This window comes from Myotis yumanensis, unplaced genomic scaffold (genome assembly GCF_028538775.1).
Source record: "Myotis yumanensis isolate MYYU_CA2020_CCGP unplaced genomic scaffold, mMyoYum1.0.hap1 SCAF_10, whole genome shotgun sequence".
Lineage (NCBI taxonomy): Eukaryota > Metazoa > Chordata > Mammalia > Chiroptera > Vespertilionidae > Myotis > Myotis yumanensis.
In genome coordinates, this window is record NW_027223761.1 from 37399104 (window position 1) to 37416822 (window position 17719).

At 46.7% G+C, this 17719-nt stretch overlaps 1 protein-coding gene across 1 annotated transcript in view; it reads left to right on the forward strand.

The window, feature by feature from the left end:
• Positions 1 to 17719, forward strand: part of SCUBE2 (signal peptide, CUB domain and EGF like domain containing 2) — a 68317-nt gene that overhangs the window by 16354 nt on the left and 34244 nt on the right. The window contains exons 5-11 of the mRNA XM_070425334.1: positions 3527 to 3652; positions 6151 to 6267; positions 7224 to 7313; positions 12524 to 12640; positions 13581 to 13703; positions 15983 to 16099; positions 17465 to 17587. Of these exons, the coding sequence (XP_070281435.1) occupies positions 3527 to 3652; positions 6151 to 6267; positions 7224 to 7313; positions 12524 to 12640; positions 13581 to 13703; positions 15983 to 16099; positions 17465 to 17587 (813 nt within the window). The remainder of the gene's footprint in view (positions 1 to 3526; positions 3653 to 6150; positions 6268 to 7223; positions 7314 to 12523; positions 12641 to 13580; positions 13704 to 15982; positions 16100 to 17464; positions 17588 to 17719) is intronic.

Here is a 17719-nt window from a genome sequence, read left to right on the forward strand (position 1 = left end):
AAGCTGCATCTTGAGCCCTAGTCGGTTGGGCTCAGTGGGTAGAGCGCCGGCCTGCAGACCAAAGGGTCCTGGGTTCGATTCCGATCAAGGGCACGTGCCTCGGTTGCAGGCTTCTCCCCAGCCCGGGCCCTGGTCAGGGCTCGTGTGGGAGGCAGCCAGTGGATATGTTTCTTTCGCCTGCATGTTTCTCTCTGTCTTTCCCTCTCCCTTCCACTCTCCCTAAAAGTCAATGGGAAAATATCCTCGGGTGAGGATTAACAAAACAAAACAAAAGCTGCGTCCTGAGAAGTCACTCTGGGAGGGAGATGGGCACCTATAGGTCAAGCCATTGCTTGCTCAGCACCCCTCCCTCTGTGGGTCCCACCCACTGGCAAGGCCACGCATCCTGAACCCTGGAGCTTCCAGAGGTGGCCTCTCTCTCCCCTCGGGCAAGCCCCCGAGGCTGATTCCAGACACAGGCTCCTCATAACAGAAGTCAACACTAAAGCAGTTCCTCTCCACGATCTGTGTTTCCTAAATTTTCTACAATTCAGACATTCTTGGAACCCCCGAAGAGTACTTAAAACAAACGTATTTGTCTGGAGCTAAAACCAAAATCCAAGAATCTGAGTTGTGGTCTGGAAGCGCTCTGTGACTTTCTGTTGTGTTTCACCCCGATGGCTTGGCAAATGCCTGTCCGCGTGAGCCAACAGGTTATAGCGCGCTGCGGTGGGGACCCCTTCCACCCTGCGGTTTAACTCTTCAAATAGAACAGTCTCTGAACGGTGCTCCTGTAGGATTTCCTCCCTGACACGCACATTAAACCCTTAGAAACGGTATTAAAACGGGCTTTAAAACCCACAGTGGAGACTCGAAAAATGGTGAAAAGAAGGTAGCACTGCAAGCGAGCGTTTTCTAGTACTGCTGTTGTTTTCAGTAATTTTTCACTGAATGTTCTTCAGTCTAGGCCAGTGGTCGGCAAACTCATTAGTCAACAGAGCCAAATATCAACAGTACAACGATTGAAATTTCTTTTGAGAGCCAAATTTTTTAAACTTAAACTATATAGGTAGGTACATTGTTATTAACTTAATTAGGGTACTGCTAAGGCTTAGGAAGAGCCACACTCAAGGGGCCAAAGAGCCGCATGTGGCTTGCGAGCCGCAGTTTGCCGACCACGGGTCTAGGGGATCCTCATAGCTGATTCTGAGGGGGAGCTCAAGCGGTTGATTTAATTCTCAGAGACTGTGTGTTTTCACCCATGTAATGGGGGTGGGCTGGAGAGAGACGTCGCCCGGCCTGCCTTTGTCCCTATTCATGGTGCTCAGGCTCTCAGAATGAGCATTCCTCTTTGGTTTTGTCTGCTCGGAGCGTATTTTCAGATGTTGGTACCGCTGCCTCTTCAGAGGAGTGGGGACGGTGTTAGGGCCATGGGGAAGGGGCTGTGCTCTCAGCAGGGCCTGCGCCCCCCTTTGGGGAATGTTTCTCGCCCTGTTGGCAAGGCATATTTTTATTTGGCTTCCAGAAGTATTCTTCATTGAGAGCCTGAGTCTGGGGATCGCCAGAATGGGGCATTTCCAATGTTTCTGAGCTGTTTCCCTCCTGGGGAGTGGACAACCCTAACTCGACTGCCAGGCACACTTCTAGGGGAGCCAGGACCTCGGATGGCTGGGCCTCCCGGTGCGGACCAGCCCCCCTGCCTCCCCAGCAGTGCGCTTGTTCTGAGTCAGGCTGCTCTGAAAAGCTCCGGGCCACCCCTTAAAAAGCCCAGCACCTCGAGAGCCATTGAAAGCTCCATGGTCTCCTGCTAAGTTTAGGTCTAGCTTGATACGATAGGACATCAGGGGGCAACTGATGTGTAGCTCTGTGGCGTCTGGCACACAGTTCTTACAAAATATTTTTTTGTAAAGGTCGCTTTGAAAATGTCTTAACAGTCTTGTAAGCAGACTTGAAAAGGAAGAAGGCAAAGAAGCAGCTGACCCGTTTGGGGAGCGTCCTTTGCAGGTGTCAGTGCCACCTTTTCTCGGGCACCGTTCCCTGCACCCCTAGGCGCTCCTGGCGCCTGTCCTTTCAGAGGCTCTGCTGACCCAGGGACAGACGTAATGCTTGCTGTGCCTGCCCAGGAAGACAGGACACTGCTTCCAGAGGCAGCTCTTGGCACCGGGAGAAAATAATGCCTTCAGAAATCACCAGCCGGAGCAAACAGCCTTCCACTGACCCAGTGCAAGCCGCTCTGTGTCAATTGACAGCAGCCCCTGGCCTGGGCGTATGAGTCCCAGCAACTTCCAGCAGACAGAGTGCTGGCGTTCAAACAGCTTGGACCCGGCAGATGAAAACCAAGGAGGCTTTAGGAGGCTGTGGGATGGGTTCACTGGTGTGCTGCCTTTGGGAACAGGAATGGCATCTGCTTGTATTGAACATTTACTCCAGTTAAGCGTAGGCCGATGGCTCTGCGGTAGAATTGGAGAGAAATGACTTGACTTCATTAGAACCCAGGGGCTAAGGTTTTTGGGGAACAATACAGAGCAGTGTGGGATCCTAGAGAAGTGGAATGAAAACCTTTCATACTTATATTTAAAACAGTGCTACTTCCAGGATTAAAAAGTATCTTGTTAGTAGAGAGCCAATGAGAACAAAATCCCTGCTCGCAAAGATGTTTTAGAGTTGCGTTGCGCAAATTTGAAGAGGCATCACACGAGTGTGTACTTAATAATGGTGTTGGGAGAATGCTCTCGGGTGTGGTGATAGCTCCCGCGGAGTGCCGGCAGGCGTCCAGTTCTCAGCACAATGCTGCCAACCACAGGGAGTACACTTTGCTGTGGCCCCATCATTTCCATGTATGTCTAACCACCCGGGAAAATAACCACCTGTCCCCCTTCCCGCCACCGTTCCCACAAGATTGGGCCTAATGAAACCTATAATATACCCGACCTGAAAGAATTATACCGCAGCCAAGGCAAACCACATGTAGGAGACCTCTCTCTGTTCTCTGTTTTGTCATGTTGTTGTTGTTGTATGACACTGTTAGAAGCTTGTGCCTCAAGCCTGCTGAGGGAGGGGCCCAGGGACTAACTAAGGAGGTCACAACAGAGGGGCCCCTGGACAGGTGTCCATGTGGTGGTGCCAGAACATGGTGGTCACAGTCACCTCCCAAGTGTGGATTTGGTGGGGGTAGAGAGGAGGGTTGGAATTTCCTGAAAATCGTCTTTGAAAGTATGTGAAAATATTGGGGCTCCTCTTCAGTCTCTCTGCAGGTTTTCCTGGGGACACTCTCTTTGCATCTTCTCTTTGCGTCTTTGACCAGCATTGGTGACCCATTCCTGGGGTCAGCGGGGTCAGCAGGCTCTGACTCCACACTGGTGGGAGCTTTCTTTTTGGAGAATTGAGACATCTTATCTCCTGGGTGACATAAGACATTTTTCATGTCCCTGTTAATTATCCTGCTCTGATTTTAATGAGACATATTCTTTAAAAATATGGGACTGCTGGAGACCTAGGCAGGCAGGCCTGCAGCTCACCGCTGGTCCCATGCTGCTCTGTTTTGCAGAGGGTCTGAGCTGCATGAATAAGAACCACGGCTGTAGTCACATCTGCAAAGAGGCTCCAAAGGGCAGCGTCGCCTGCGAATGCAGACCTGGTTTTGAGCTGGCCAAGAACCAGAGAGACTGCATCTGTAAGTATAGACCGGCGCACACCCGTGCCGGGCACCATCCTGCCCCAACGTTGTCATCTGTCATCGGCAGCCCAGCATCAGAAATGCCTCCTCATGGCACAGCGGCAGCACGGAAGGCTGCGGGCCTGAGACACTGACCTCCACTGAGTAGCCCCCAAAGGGAAGGGAAGTGATGCTTTTTTATGGAACCAATCAGAAGGAAATGAAATTCAGGAGTAAGGAGTGTGAATGTTGGGGGCTGCGTATCCCCATTCCCACGGGATAAAATCAAACTTACTCCTCTGGCAATCATAGTTGGTTGCTACCTGGTCCCTGCTTCTCTTAGAAGCCGTGCCTGCCTCTCCTTGCCTTTCAGATCAGAGAGCAGCCCACATTCTCTCATGCCCACAAGCCTTTTCCCAGCACTCCTCCCTTCCTGGCTTGGTGAACTCTCGCTCAACTTTTAATATCCTGCCTAACTTCTAATCATGACAAAGGTGGTGGCTACCTTTGGGGCGGGGGAGAGGGGGGGCATTTATTATGTGCAAAGTCTTGCCCGAAGATGTATCACGTCCCATTTAATTCTTATAGTCACCATCCTAGGAGCTAAACATCATTCTCATTTTTAGTTGAGAAAATTGTGGAGAAGGTAAAGCAACAAGGTCACACGGGGAATGAGTGAAAAAATTAGGATTCAAGGGTGGGTCCGCCTACCTCTAGGGCTGGCACTCTTAGTGGCCAGGCTCTCCTGCCTCTGAATCCTCCCCATGGCCTCCCACAGCCGAGTCACGCATAGGGTTTGACCCTCTGGGTTAAATTGTGTATTTATGTGTGTCTACCCAGTTATGAGTCCCTCCAAGTCAGGACCTTGTCTTACTTTTGCCTCTCAGTCTTCTCCTGGTGCCTACCACAGGCTGTGCTCAGTCCACATCTTTTAAATTAATGGATCAATAAATGGTGCGCACAGTCCAGACACAGCTGCCACACGATGGCGAGATACAATAATAAAGCTCCGATGGCTAGTAGGAAACAACTGTCCACTCAAGGTGTGCCTCAACCGCTTTTAGGCCCGAGGAAACACTGCGGGGGTCCCTGTAGGAACTCTGCCCAGAGCCCCGCCCTTCTAGAAGTTCCTGCAGTTGGCCAGGGAGGGTAGTTCACAGTGAGTAGACTGTAGTGGTTAAGAGGTGAGGAGACAGCTGTTCGTTTTTTAAAAGTCACTGCATTCCTTTTTATTTTTGTATTTTTAAATTAAAATAAAACATTATATAAATTTCAGGTGCACAATATAATGAGTTGAGATGAGACAGTTTTGCTGGTGAGAGACTTCTTTCCACTGTCCCCATCACAGAGCCATGCAGCCTGGAAGCCTGCCGACCCAGGGCTGGTGCCACCATCACAGACGAGTTCTGACAGGCTCTGGGGGTGGGGGCGGGGTCCCCAGGGGGTGTCCTCACAGTGAGGCTGTCCCCGGGGGGTCCGGGGCTGGGCAGAGCCAAGAGCACCTGTCCTGGCTCCAGGTGTCTCCAAAGGAGGCCCCAGGCCTCCCGAGACCTGTGCAGGGGGACCCTCGGCCTGCCTCACTTTCCCAGGGGCCAGGAGAATCTCTGAAAGCTGATTTTTAAAAATTTAAGATGGTTTTAAGATGCCACTGCTCAAATAACATTATAATTATAAAAGATCCGGAATTTTGCCACATCACCAGCTGTTTCACTTTTTTCATTTTCCTACTTAGTTGTTCACATGCACAACACAATATTGACATGACTATAATCACAGAACAGTCTCTCACATCACAAATATGCATTTCGTTCTCTTAAATTAGAAAAATCACAAATGCTTATGTAAGAATTCAAACCGTCCAAAGTGCGTAAAGAAAATATCACCTCCCCCCTCCCGTTTCCTTTGTTAGAGGTAAGCACTGTTCACTTTGATGAAAGGATAGTGGCTTCTTTTTTTTTTTTTGGCTTTTCATCAATGCACTCATACATGGTCTGTGTAATTACTGATTAATATTGCATTAATTATGTGCAAGGAATCATCATTTCCTCTGCTTAACCACCCTTCCTAACTAATCCAGATGGAATCTGATTTGAACACATACGTACAAATTAAATATTGTACGTAGACATAGAGTGTTGGTACATCTCCCAGAGCCCCGTGCAGCTGCATGTGTGTGCAAACTTCTCCTGACAGAGCAAAGCAGCAGTCTAGAATATTTTGGTATAATTTCCCTTAAACGGTGAAAATCCCCACACACTCCACCCATCTCCACCTACTATACAATTTTGCACAGATCTGTCATTCAGCATTTCTCCATTTCACACTGTGACTACCTGTTCACCTAGACAGAAACAAGGTCTGAGTTAGGCTCTCTTCCATACATAGTGCCTGGCACATACTCTCTCTGTCAGTCATGCTCACGTACTGACTGCATGAGAATCAGAGTTCTCTGGAGCAAACACAGCCCTGGTTGCGGAAATCTCAGTGCTTTATGTATTGATTCGTTTTCCTCTCAGTGACTTGTAACCATGGCAACGGTGGGTGCCAGCACTCCTGTGAGGACACAGCTGAAGGTCCAGAGTGTAGCTGCCACCCACAGTACAAGATGCACACAGATGGGAGGAGCTGCGTTGGTGAGTGGTGACCCCATACCGGGTGAGGGTCTATCCCAGCCTGCCCATCCCTAACCCTAACTAACCTTAACCCTAACCAACTCTAACCCTAACCTTTACCCTCACCCTCACCCTACCCCTAACTAACTCTAACCCTCACCCTCACCCTCACCCTCACCCTACCTCTAACCATAATTAACTCTAACCTACCCCTCATCCTATCCCTAACTCTCACCCTATCCCTAACCCTCACCCTACCCCTAACCCTCACCCTACCCCTAACCCTAACTAACTCTAACCCTCATCCTAACCTTCACCCTCAGCCTCAGCCTCAGCCTCAGCCTCAGCCTCACCCTCACCCTCACCCTCACCCTAACCAATCATTAATGGTGTTTAGCACCAGATGCAGATGCTTGCAATGCATTTGGCCCCAAACGGGTCCCGTGCTGCTTCACACGTGGCAGTGGGCGTGGTAGGGAATGGGGTCCCTCTCTCCGTGTGCGACCTTGGAAAGCCCTTTCACCTCTCCCGGACGAGGCTTCTCCTGAAGAGACTGGACAACACATCCCAAGGGGCTGGGGCGATAGCAAGTTGAAGCTGTGGTGATGACACAGTGGCCTCTATGGTCTGCGGGAGCCAGGATTGCATATTCCTGGTGGGACGCCTGCCCTGTCTTGCATGGTGTGTCCTTGGCTGGACTAAGGGCCCTGGCGTGAATCTGAAGCTTGCATTCCCTGGCCTCTCTTTGGTCAGTGCAACATGCTTCAGAAATCTTTCCGTATTATTCACCAAGGCTCTGCACGCACTTAGCGTGCTGCGTTTCCCACAGAGCCTCGTTACAACACATTATTATCGAGCGAACAGGCGCATTTCTCACATTGTTCTCATGTCTGGGATTTCAGCGGAAGTGGTTATGCCGGCGATGAATCATCTGACTCATTCGTTCTGAGAATTGTGCTCTGTTGCATTTCTTGTAGAGCGAGAGGACACTGCCCTGGAGGTGATGGAGAACAATGCCACCTCAGTGGTGGACGGGGATAAACGGGTGAAACGGCGGCTGCTCATGGGTAGGCGAGAACCCTCACCCTCTCTCCATGGCCCCCTCATTGTCCATTTCCCTCCCAATTTACCACATCAGGACTGAACCTGGGACCCATGTGCTCTCAGACCAGCTGGACTGGGGTTAGCACCTCCTGTCAAGCCAGGGTGAATCTGATCTTCACCCACTGCTGTTTAGTCATCACCCGAGACCCAGCCATCAGAATAACCAGGTTAGCGCCTAGCGCTGCCCCAACTAACGGTGACACCTGGGTAAACTGCCCTGAGCCTCGCCTCCCGTTAGTCTTTCTTTACAATACACGCACTAAGACCTACCTTGTAGGGTTGTCAGGAAGCTCAATTAAGATAACGATATGCACAAGTGCCCCGAATCCAGTGCCTGAGACCTAGTGGGTGGGCAGTAACATGCGGTTCCTCAGAATGTCAGTCCCCATCCTTCGCGGCAACTGTGAGCCGAGAGGCATGTCGGGCAGCCCCTCCGAGGCTGCTGCTTTGTCGGTTATTTTTGTCCACAGCATCTCCTCTTCCTGGCTGCAGCCCATGTCACTGTCAGAGATGAATGGAGAGAGGGGCCCTGGGCTGTGGGACAGGGGAGGGTCTGCAGCAGGTCCCACAGTGCTGCTGGAGATGACAGCGCAAGTCGGGGTGGTGGCTGTGAGCGTGGTGTCAGACAGATCCTCTGACACATTTTTATTCTGGAGGAAGCTGGGCTTGACTTAAAGCCTATCTTTTGATTTAGCAGTCAGCGAAGGTACTGAGCAGCCACTGGTCACCAGGCAGGTGACGTTTCTGAGCTCTCTTCTGCCCTAGTAACATTATTGTGTTTGATTGCCTTAAATCAAAATAGTACATTACACATGAATAATATAAAAACTTTAAAAACTTAATTAGTGCCCTAGCCGGTTTGGCTCAGTGGATAGAGCGTCGGCCTATGACTAAAGGGTCCCGGGTTTGATTCTGGTCAAGGGCACATGCCCCGGTTGTGGGCTCGATCCCCAGTAGGGGGCGTGCAGGAGGCAGATGATCAGTGATTCTCGTCATTGAGTTTCTATCTCTCTCTCCCTCTCTGAAATCAATAAAATATATATATTTTAAAAAAACTTAATTAGCACTACGAGGCTTGTAATGAGATACATCATGTCCTTGTTTCCTAACTCACATTTCCTCAGCCCGTTTGCCAGAGGCAATAATTTTTAAGAAATATTTTTTATTGATTTCAGAGAGGAAGAAAGAGGGAGAAAGAGATAGAAACATCAATGATGAGAGAGAATCATTGATCAGCTGCCTCCTGCACGCCCCCTACTGGAGATCAAGCCTGAAATCCAGGCATGTGTCCTGACCTGGAATCCAACTGTGACCTCCTGGTTCATAGGTCGGTGCTCAACCACTGAGCAACACTGGCTGGGCAGAGGCAATAATTTTGAATTCTCCTAGTTATTTCTTCTCCTGACCTCCCTTCCCCATATTTCTGAAAAGTGGAGTCTATACAGTTATTTCTCTTTTTTTTCTAGTTTTATTGAGATATTTTACAGTTATGTCTTGATGGGTCAATTTTAGATATTAGCTTTTGACTTCCTGCTACAGAACACTAAATTTTCATTCTCTTCTGCCCCATCCCCTAACTCTCACTCTTTGTCTCTCTCTCCCTCATACCCTTAACATGGTTTTATCACGAATTAAATCAGTATTATGTGTTTACATCATAAGACTATGAATATCTAAATATGATTTACCCGAGAGTCACATGATGTGCTATGACTGTATTTTCTTTGTCAGCTTCATTTTCTAAGTACTTCTTACCAGTTCTCTTACACATTTCTGGCAGAGCTCTGAAACGCTTTTCAATGTGTTAAAGTCAATACAGCAGTTAACTTACCGATTCTGTTTTCTGTTTAAAAAGTATCTTCTGAGGCTGCCACCTGCTCTAGGGGGGCCTGACTCTCTGGGTTTCCCCTTCGCACCAGCCTGGCATTCCCTTCACCACTCTCCTGTTTTGGTGGATCCCACGTCTTTTTCGTTAGTTTCCATGTGTAAACATAGATATTTTAACACTTTGCATGCCTGAAAAATGCCTCTATATTCTACTTCTACACTTTATTGAGGCTTTGGCTCAGTATAGAATTCAGCTGGAAAGAATATTCCATCGGAGTTTGGAATAGCGCTCTATTGTTTTCAAGCATTCAGTGTTGTTTCAAAAAGTCTAAAGTCGTTTTTACTCTTCATCCTTTCTATGGAACCTATGAAAGCTTCTCTCCCGATGTTTTTAGGGTCGTCTCCTTGCCCCCAGGAATCTGAAATTTCACAATCATGCCCCTCACTGTGGGACTTCTCCCTCCTCTTATGCTGAGCACTCAGTTGGCTTTTTAATATGGACATCCAAGTCCTCTGTCTGGTTCTGAGTTTTCTCATGTTTTTTTCTTTAATAATTTTCTTCATTCCATGTTCTCTGTTCTTTCTCTCTGGAACGCCTATTAGCTGGCTGTTGTAACTCCTGCATTGATTCTCTAGTTTTCTTCTCTTTTCTCTTCTTTACATTTTTGTTCTACTTTCCAGGAAATTTTTCTTTTCTTTTCTTCCCACCCCTTTTCCCCCTAATCCTTTTATAGGATTCTTTTTAAATTTCTACTTTGGTCTTTTGTTGTAGGAACTTGTTCTTATTTCATGGATGCTCTTCTGATCTCTCTAAGGAAATAAATGATTAAGTTTTTTTTTTAGAACTTCTCTTTTGTTTCCTGTATTATCTTTGTTTCCTCCAAGTTCCCTGTTTGTTTGACTTGGTGTATTTATTTCATATTAGAGACTTTTCTGAAATGCTTCGTGACTGTTGGCTGACTTTTCATATTTAATAGTGAAATACTAAAAGCCAGTTGGATATTGTCAGCTGGTGGGCTTTATGCTTGAGTGACTGGGCAGTGTCTTAGCCATTTCATTTGGAGATCCGCAAATGCCGGTATCTATAGCTGTTTTCACTTGGGTAGGTCAGTTTATCTGAAGAGGAATCTTTCTTTCAGCTCTCAATTTTATTTATTTATTTATTTACTTACTTACTTACTTATTTTCCCCATTGACCCCCTCCAGCCAACCCCCGCCCCCTGCCCCAGCCCCTCACCACCCCATTGTCTGTGTCTGTGGGCCATGCATATAAGGTCCTTGGTTGATTATGGAGAGAAACCTTTCAATCTCCTGCTGAGGGAACATAGGCTTGACTGACAGTGGGAGAATTTGCCATTTCTCTTTGTTGGTTTAGACCAGTGGTTCTCAACCTGTGGGTCACGACCCCTTTGGTGGTCGAACAACCCTTTCACAGAGGTTGCCTAAGACCATCCTGCATATCAGATATTTACATTACGATTCATAACAGTAGCAACATTACAGTTATGAAGTAGCAACGAAAATAATTTTATGGTTAGGTCACAACATGAGGAGCTGTATTTAAAGGGCCAGAAGGTTGAGAACCACTGGTATGGACTTTCACTGACAGTACCTCCTCCTCCCCTCTGCTATTCCTGGTGCCCTTGAGTCCAGTTCTTCTCTGGTCCCTCTTCTCCAGAATAAATGTCTCTGATGTAGCCCAATAAGGAGGAGGTAGTCATCTGACTGGGGTACTTAGGAAGGAATCTTGGGGTTTATCTGTTTGTTATATAGACTCTCAATCAGTCTTCCATCCTCACCTCTGCCTCTAGAGCAGTGGTTCTCAACCTTCCTAATGCTGCGACCCTTTAATACAGTTCCTCATGTTGTGGTGACCCCCAATTTCATTGTTACAAATTGAACATAATTAAAGCATAGTGATTAATCATAAAACAATATGTAATTATATATGTGTTTTCCGATGGTCTTAGGTGCGACCCCTGTGAAAGGGTCGTTCAACCCCCCAAAGGGGTCGCTACCCACAGGTTGAGAACCGGTGCTCTAGAATAACTTGTTACCTCCAATTCCTGGGCCTTCTGGGCTTCAGTAGTTCACATGAGTTTACCACTCATTAGCACCCCCTCTGCAGACCACTAGGGGTTAGCTTTCCGCTACACCAATTACTGCTCCTCCTCGGACATGACACCAGAATATCTGACACCTTTCACCTAGTCTCTGCTGTTTTCTTTGCCTTAAGGATCTGTACTTTAAAAATCACTTTAGTGAGGTTTTGAGAAGAAGCATGTAAACATATATGTCCTGTCTGTCATATTTACTTAGAGCTAAGCTTGTGCCCCTAGGCTCCCAATGAGGTAGCTACGGAAGTAAAACCAGATTTCTGGATACCTAGATGCTAACAATTGAGTGAATGTTGAAGAGCATCTGTCTGTTACTCAGAGTAATTGTATGAAATGCAGAACGACAAGGCCATTTTGCTTATTGTTCTGCATCTCTATAGATGAGATTTAACAACTGGGGCTGATTTTGCATGTGGTTCTGACAGCTCTTTCTCCTTTCAGGGAAAGCTAAACTTCTAATCTGAGTTCACTGACAGTTGCAAGGAAGAAGCCATTGGTCTGCGACCAGGGAATGGTTGGGGTGGGCAAGGCTTCCCTTCTCTTGTTTTGCCCATTACTCGAAGGGAGCAAGAGTTCAGGATTAAGGAAGGAGCACACCCCCTCCCCCCTTTTCTCTGTTCGGTATTCACCTCTAGCCTGCCAGATGTGTCATACTTAGCAGGTCTCTGGCTGTGGATCAACAGGAAGTTTTAGTGGCTTCAAATGAGCCAGTGGAAGGAAAAGCTCAGCAGGTTGGGAGAGGCTCCTTTACCCTCTGGTCACCCTGTCAAGCTTCCTTGGGAGATGCCACTTACTTAGATGAGTCGGGGAAGTGCACCCGCTCTCCCTCTATCTCATCTGCAGGTGCAGAGACTTGGGGGTACATCCGTGAATACCCCACCATGCTTCTTGGCTTTCATGAACTTTGTTAAATATTTTTTAAAATATATTTTTATTGATTTCAGAGAGGAAGGGAGAGGGAGAGAGAGATAGAAACATCAATGATGAGAGAGAATCATTGATCAGCTGCCTCCTGCATACCCCACACTGGGCATTGAGCCTGCAACCTGGCATGTGCCCTGACCAGGAATTGAATATGACCTCCTGGTTCATAGGTCAATGCTCAACCACTGAGCTACATCAGCTAGGAAGCTTTGTTAAATATTAGTACTGGACTAATATCTTCTTCCTCTCACCTGTATTAGCACTTCTTTAGGAAGCTAATTGCCTTTTTCGTACCTCCTTGTCAGAAACGTGTGCTGTCAACAATGGAGGCTGTGATCGCACTTGTAAGGATACCTCGACAGGTGTTCATTGCAGTTGTCCCGTTGGATTCACTCTCCAGTTGGATGGGAAGACCTGTAAAGGTAGCCTGTGCCTCCCCGTGTTGCTAATGTGTGGGGATAAAGGCAGCTCTTCCCCTCACACCTCCTGGAGTGACTCCAGATTTGCTTAGAATTCATATTGATGCAAGCCATTCTTCCCTGGCTAGTAGAAGGTTATAATTGAGTGAGCTTAATTAGAACCAGCTTAATTACACTAACTGTTGAGAAGGTCAGCTTCTACATGTATCACACAATCCATTTCAGGCCGTGGCCTTATTAGACAAAGGCAGAAGTTCAAGGGAACATTTATAGGAGATACTATCAACATATCATAAATAACAGCCTAGAGATTATGTAAATAACAGCCAAGATTGTTATCCAGAGAACTTAGTTAATAACCGTACCTTTAACTTTTACTGATAAATAGAGACCCCAATGACCTACTAGTATTTCATGGGCAAGACTACAAAGGCTTCGTTCTTCAACATGATAAATAGTAGGTAACCAGTTACCAGATGAAACTTAGATAAGGTTTATTTGAGTATCAGGAATCATTTAAAAGCATTAAGGCTATTTGATTGTTGTGTAATTTGCCAAAACAAATGTTCTATTTCCTTATAACTTTAATGATTAAACTGGAATGGAAAGTATACCAAAGGGAGCCACCTTATCTTGAGAGAGCAGGGCAAGGATGAGAATACAACAGGACATCACCGTTCTTTCCCATCGATTGTTTCCTAAAGCTGGTCAAGGGCAGTGTAAGTCACAGTTCTCAAGGGGACTAGGTTCTTGTCTTTCACAATTGGTTAAGCCAGACCAGAAAACACGTGTAAGATTGAAAACGTCAGCAAACATTCGTAAGTGCTTCTATGGGTCTGTTTTTGTTTCAGAGAATCATGAAGCACACACAATAGTACTTCAGGGACTTGTGGAAAACGAGGCAAGTATCGCTGTCTGATTTGCCGATGCTTGCCTGTTACAGATATTGATGAGTGCCAGACCCGCAATGGAGGTTGCGATCATTTCTGCAAAAACACCGTGGGCAGTTTTGACTGCAGCTGCAAAAAGGGATTTAAATTATTAACAGATGAGAAGTCTTGCCAAGGTATGTGCTGAAACATAGCTGTGCTGTGCTGTGCAGTGCCCCTTGGTTGGAGTGGAGAAGACGAGACCCCGCCCTGGCAGAGACTGGCTCGTCGGGCTTCTCAACCGAGTCATTAATCCCATCTCCAACCTGTGCCTCGCTGAGTTCATCTGTTAGGTAGAATGAAATCACTGATATATTTTGGAAATTAACCTGTGAATGATTAGAGAATACTTCAGAGAACCTACGTGGTATGATTAGATCAGAGGTCTAATCTGATGCTAGAGATGCTTTGGATCATAGAATGTAAATGGTTGTATTAGGGTGTTGAGATTATGAATAATTTCTTGTTTTTAAAGTTTCTTTTAATGTTATGTATTTTATAACAAAATTTGATGGCAAAATATGTAGATTTAGTTAACATGCCTTTTCCCAGCAAAATCTTGGGGTTAACCCATAATCAAGGCCATGAACTAGTTGGTCTCTTCCTTGTAGCCCTTGTTTGTAGCCTTTGGTGCTTGGGGAGAGGAAGGGAGGGGATTGAGTGGAGGAGAGGATGGTGGGTCCTGGGCGAGGATGGCTGACCCCTTCTCAGATGCATCCCTCCCACATAAGGGGTGCAGCAAGGAACTTCTCTGGGTGACAGTAACTGTTTGGGGTGGTGGTAAGCTCTTTGGGGTAAGGGACACCATTTATATTTTCAGGAAGAAGTTCTCCAAAAAGATTTGCTATCATTTATTCCTGTTCCATTTCTGGAAATAAGAATGGCCTAACTTAATTTTTTTAGAAATCCCAGAATTTTAAATAAAAATCAGAATATGATATCTGACTTCACTTCAGATACTAAAGATGTAACATTACCTTTTTTTTTAACCTTAGCGTGTGAATTAGGTTTCTTTCTTGGATTTTTCTTCTTAGGCAATTCAAGCATCGTCGTCCCCTTTAAATTCAGTGGGTTCATGCTAGACCATAACTGTGTGGTTTTCATCCATTTGGCTTGGAAAGCAAATTCGCTGTTCTACATAATGTTTCATAATGTATAGAGCAAGAAATACTGTTTAAGCTGTGTAAACACATTAAAAAGGAATTAGAAAAGTGATCTCATTATTCTTGGCAAAGCGAAAGCCCGTCACGAGCAGCCAAAGTCAGCTACTGGAAGAGTCTACTTTCTCCACAACTGGCTGATGTTAATAACAGAATTCATAGAGTGACATCAATTACATGGGAAGAAACAGACTTTTTCTCATTTTTCACTGATCAGTCTTGGTAGAACAAATATTTGCACAGAATAAATTTACTGAAGAAATTGCCAAGATTTCTGGGAAAAGCTAGGGAAGAAGAGGTGTTGCAAGAATTTGCCCTTTTTTATTTCATTTTTTAATTCTTCTAGCCCTTCCAAATGTTTGTGTTTTTATTAATGTAGTTTCTCGTGGCACATCTGGTGTTGAAAAGAGGTCTAGCAATGGTCTAGTTGGCTCCCACCGAGTTCTGCACTGGTCCTGGTTTATCCATTTGGAGACACAAGTCGTAACTCTGTCAGAGCCCTGCAAAGAGCTGAGGAAGTGAGCTCTGAAATTCTAGTCTACAGGGAAGATGTGAGGACCAGACCAGGAAAGAAGAGGTGATTACACTGACAAATGCAGTCTTGAGGCTAGTTTTCAGGACCTCAGCTGAAGCCAGGGATGCCTCCACACTGAACCAGGATGGGAGGAGCCCCACAGGACTGAACCACGGGGGAGGAACGAAGCCAAGGGATTGTCCAAGAGGATCCAGCTTGGAGCTTAAACACCAAATTTCAGTGTCTGCAATAAGGAAATGACTGAGGACCTTAGCATTAATGTATTCTTTTAGCACAGCGGGCATTAAAACCCAGGATCAACAGGCCTTCCGTGGCCAGAAGACTCATTCTGGGAAGATCAGAAAGAGAGGAACCAGATTTATCTCCAACACAAGTGTGTTCTCCTTTTAATTTGCTCTAGCTTGTGGAATTATTACTGCTGTTTAGTAATACAACAATAAATTACTCAGCCCCGTGAATAAGCATGGGTGAGAGGAAGCAATTGAGCTCACAGGCAATGCAATTTGCAACAGAATTTGGAAAGAAGGGTCCTGGCAGGGAGTATACTTATTGTGGGCTGCTCAACACTTTAAAAAAAAAACACAAGTGAGTGGGAGAACTCATAGGTAATGTTTTATTCTGTTTGTGTTGTTTTCCCCAGTAACTGGTGTTATTATAAATGTGTTCTCGCCATGCATCCCTGAGAGTTGGTTTCAGGTGCCCTCTCCCTTTAAAATTACAGATGTGGATGAATGCTCTTTGGATAGGACCTGTGACCACAGCTGCATCAACTACCCTGGCACATTCACATGCGCTTGCAACAAAGGGTACACCCTCTATGGCTTTACCCACTGTGGAGGTGAGCAGAATGCCAACATTCTTGAAGTCAGAGACTGGGCCAGTAGAGGAACGGGGCTTACTTTTAAAGTGTCCCCAGATGAGGGCCAATTTTCCTACATTGGGGGATGAATGGGACATTCCAGTCCCTGTGAAGTGGCATTGAATCCATCGACTCAAGGGAAGCATCTGCTAATGGACACCCCCTCCCCCCCATTTATCCTTTTAACACTTCAAGTGTGATATGGAGCAGAGAGAAGAGCTAAGCTCTTCAGCTGTGAATTCTTTATTGACTATTGATAAGGTTGTATTCAGAGAATGGTGAATCGCTCAGGAGCTGATACCCTATCCATTGCAATTTCCCAGCAGATAGTAAAGTCGCTCAGCAGGCCACCAACAGTTCCACAGCTTTGTAGTATATAGGAACGGACTGCAAGGCCTGTTCAAGCCCTTTGAGCTGCTCTTTAAGCAGGTCTTTGAGCTGGAAGCTGTACCACTGACCATCTCTCTGCTCTGTGCCCATGTAGCAACAGGTCCCGATGTCATTTGCCCTTATGGTCAAGGAGACAATATGGCATAGATCAGATTTGGCACCAAATGACTCCCACTCCGTGGCCCTGGCCAGCAGGTTCATTCAGCAGTCTTTGAGGACACAGATTCAGATTCTGACTCAGAATATCTGGGGCTTCCAAGGTGATTCTGAGGGTCTGAGGATTTGGGGGCCAGTGGCCTAAATACTTCCTGCTCCATGTTTGTATACTGTGCTTAAGGAGAATGGGTAGTAGCGATTTGCTATAGACAGTGTTATCTCTCTTCTCCTTTTCAATACATTCTTGGCACAACTAAAAACCTTCTCTTCTAGTCCCTCAAGAAATCCCACGGGCATGTTCCTTGAATACGATGTGTGTCTGGGTTTTACTTAGAGCCGCCTCTGACTTGGACTCAGTCTCAGGTTGATGGAGATGAGTGCACTCATTTTCCTTCTCTATATTCAACTCCAGGAACTGTCAGGGAGCCCTGGTTGTCTGTCTCCCTTGGTAGGTAGCTCAGGGGGATGGTGGAGTTTTAATTTGGAAGCTTGTGCAGCATCTGAGTTTGGGCATCTGAAAGGAGGGTGTGACTCTTTCCGAGTTTCCCTAATCAGGGAATGGTTTGGTCAAGAATGGAACTTGAGACTGTCCTCACGAGGCTCATGCCAGGAAATCCAGGGAGTGGAGAGTGGGGTCAGTTGGTGCCAAGTACACATCCTAAAGGCAGTCGGTTCCTGCCGTTCGTTTAGTGAGTTTCAACCATGTGACTCCCCTCCTGCTCCTTCCTCAAGGGATGGATGTGCCAGCGGGTCAGTGATGGGCTGCTGTGACAGGAGCTGCTGTGTTTTGTTCCCCAGACACCAACGAGTGCAGCATCAACAACGGAGGCTGTCAGCAGGTCTGCGTGAACACAGTGGGCAGCTACGAATGCCAGTGCCACTCTGCATACAAGCTCCACTGGAATAAAAAAGACTGTGTGGGTAAGGGGCACCAGGGCTCAGCCAGCCAGCGGGCTCCCACCGGCCCAGCTGCTCTCTCCCATGTCTGCTCGCACCCGGAGTGCTGCTGACCGTCCCTCCCCGGAATTGTTTTCCCCTCAGCTGTAGCAGCTA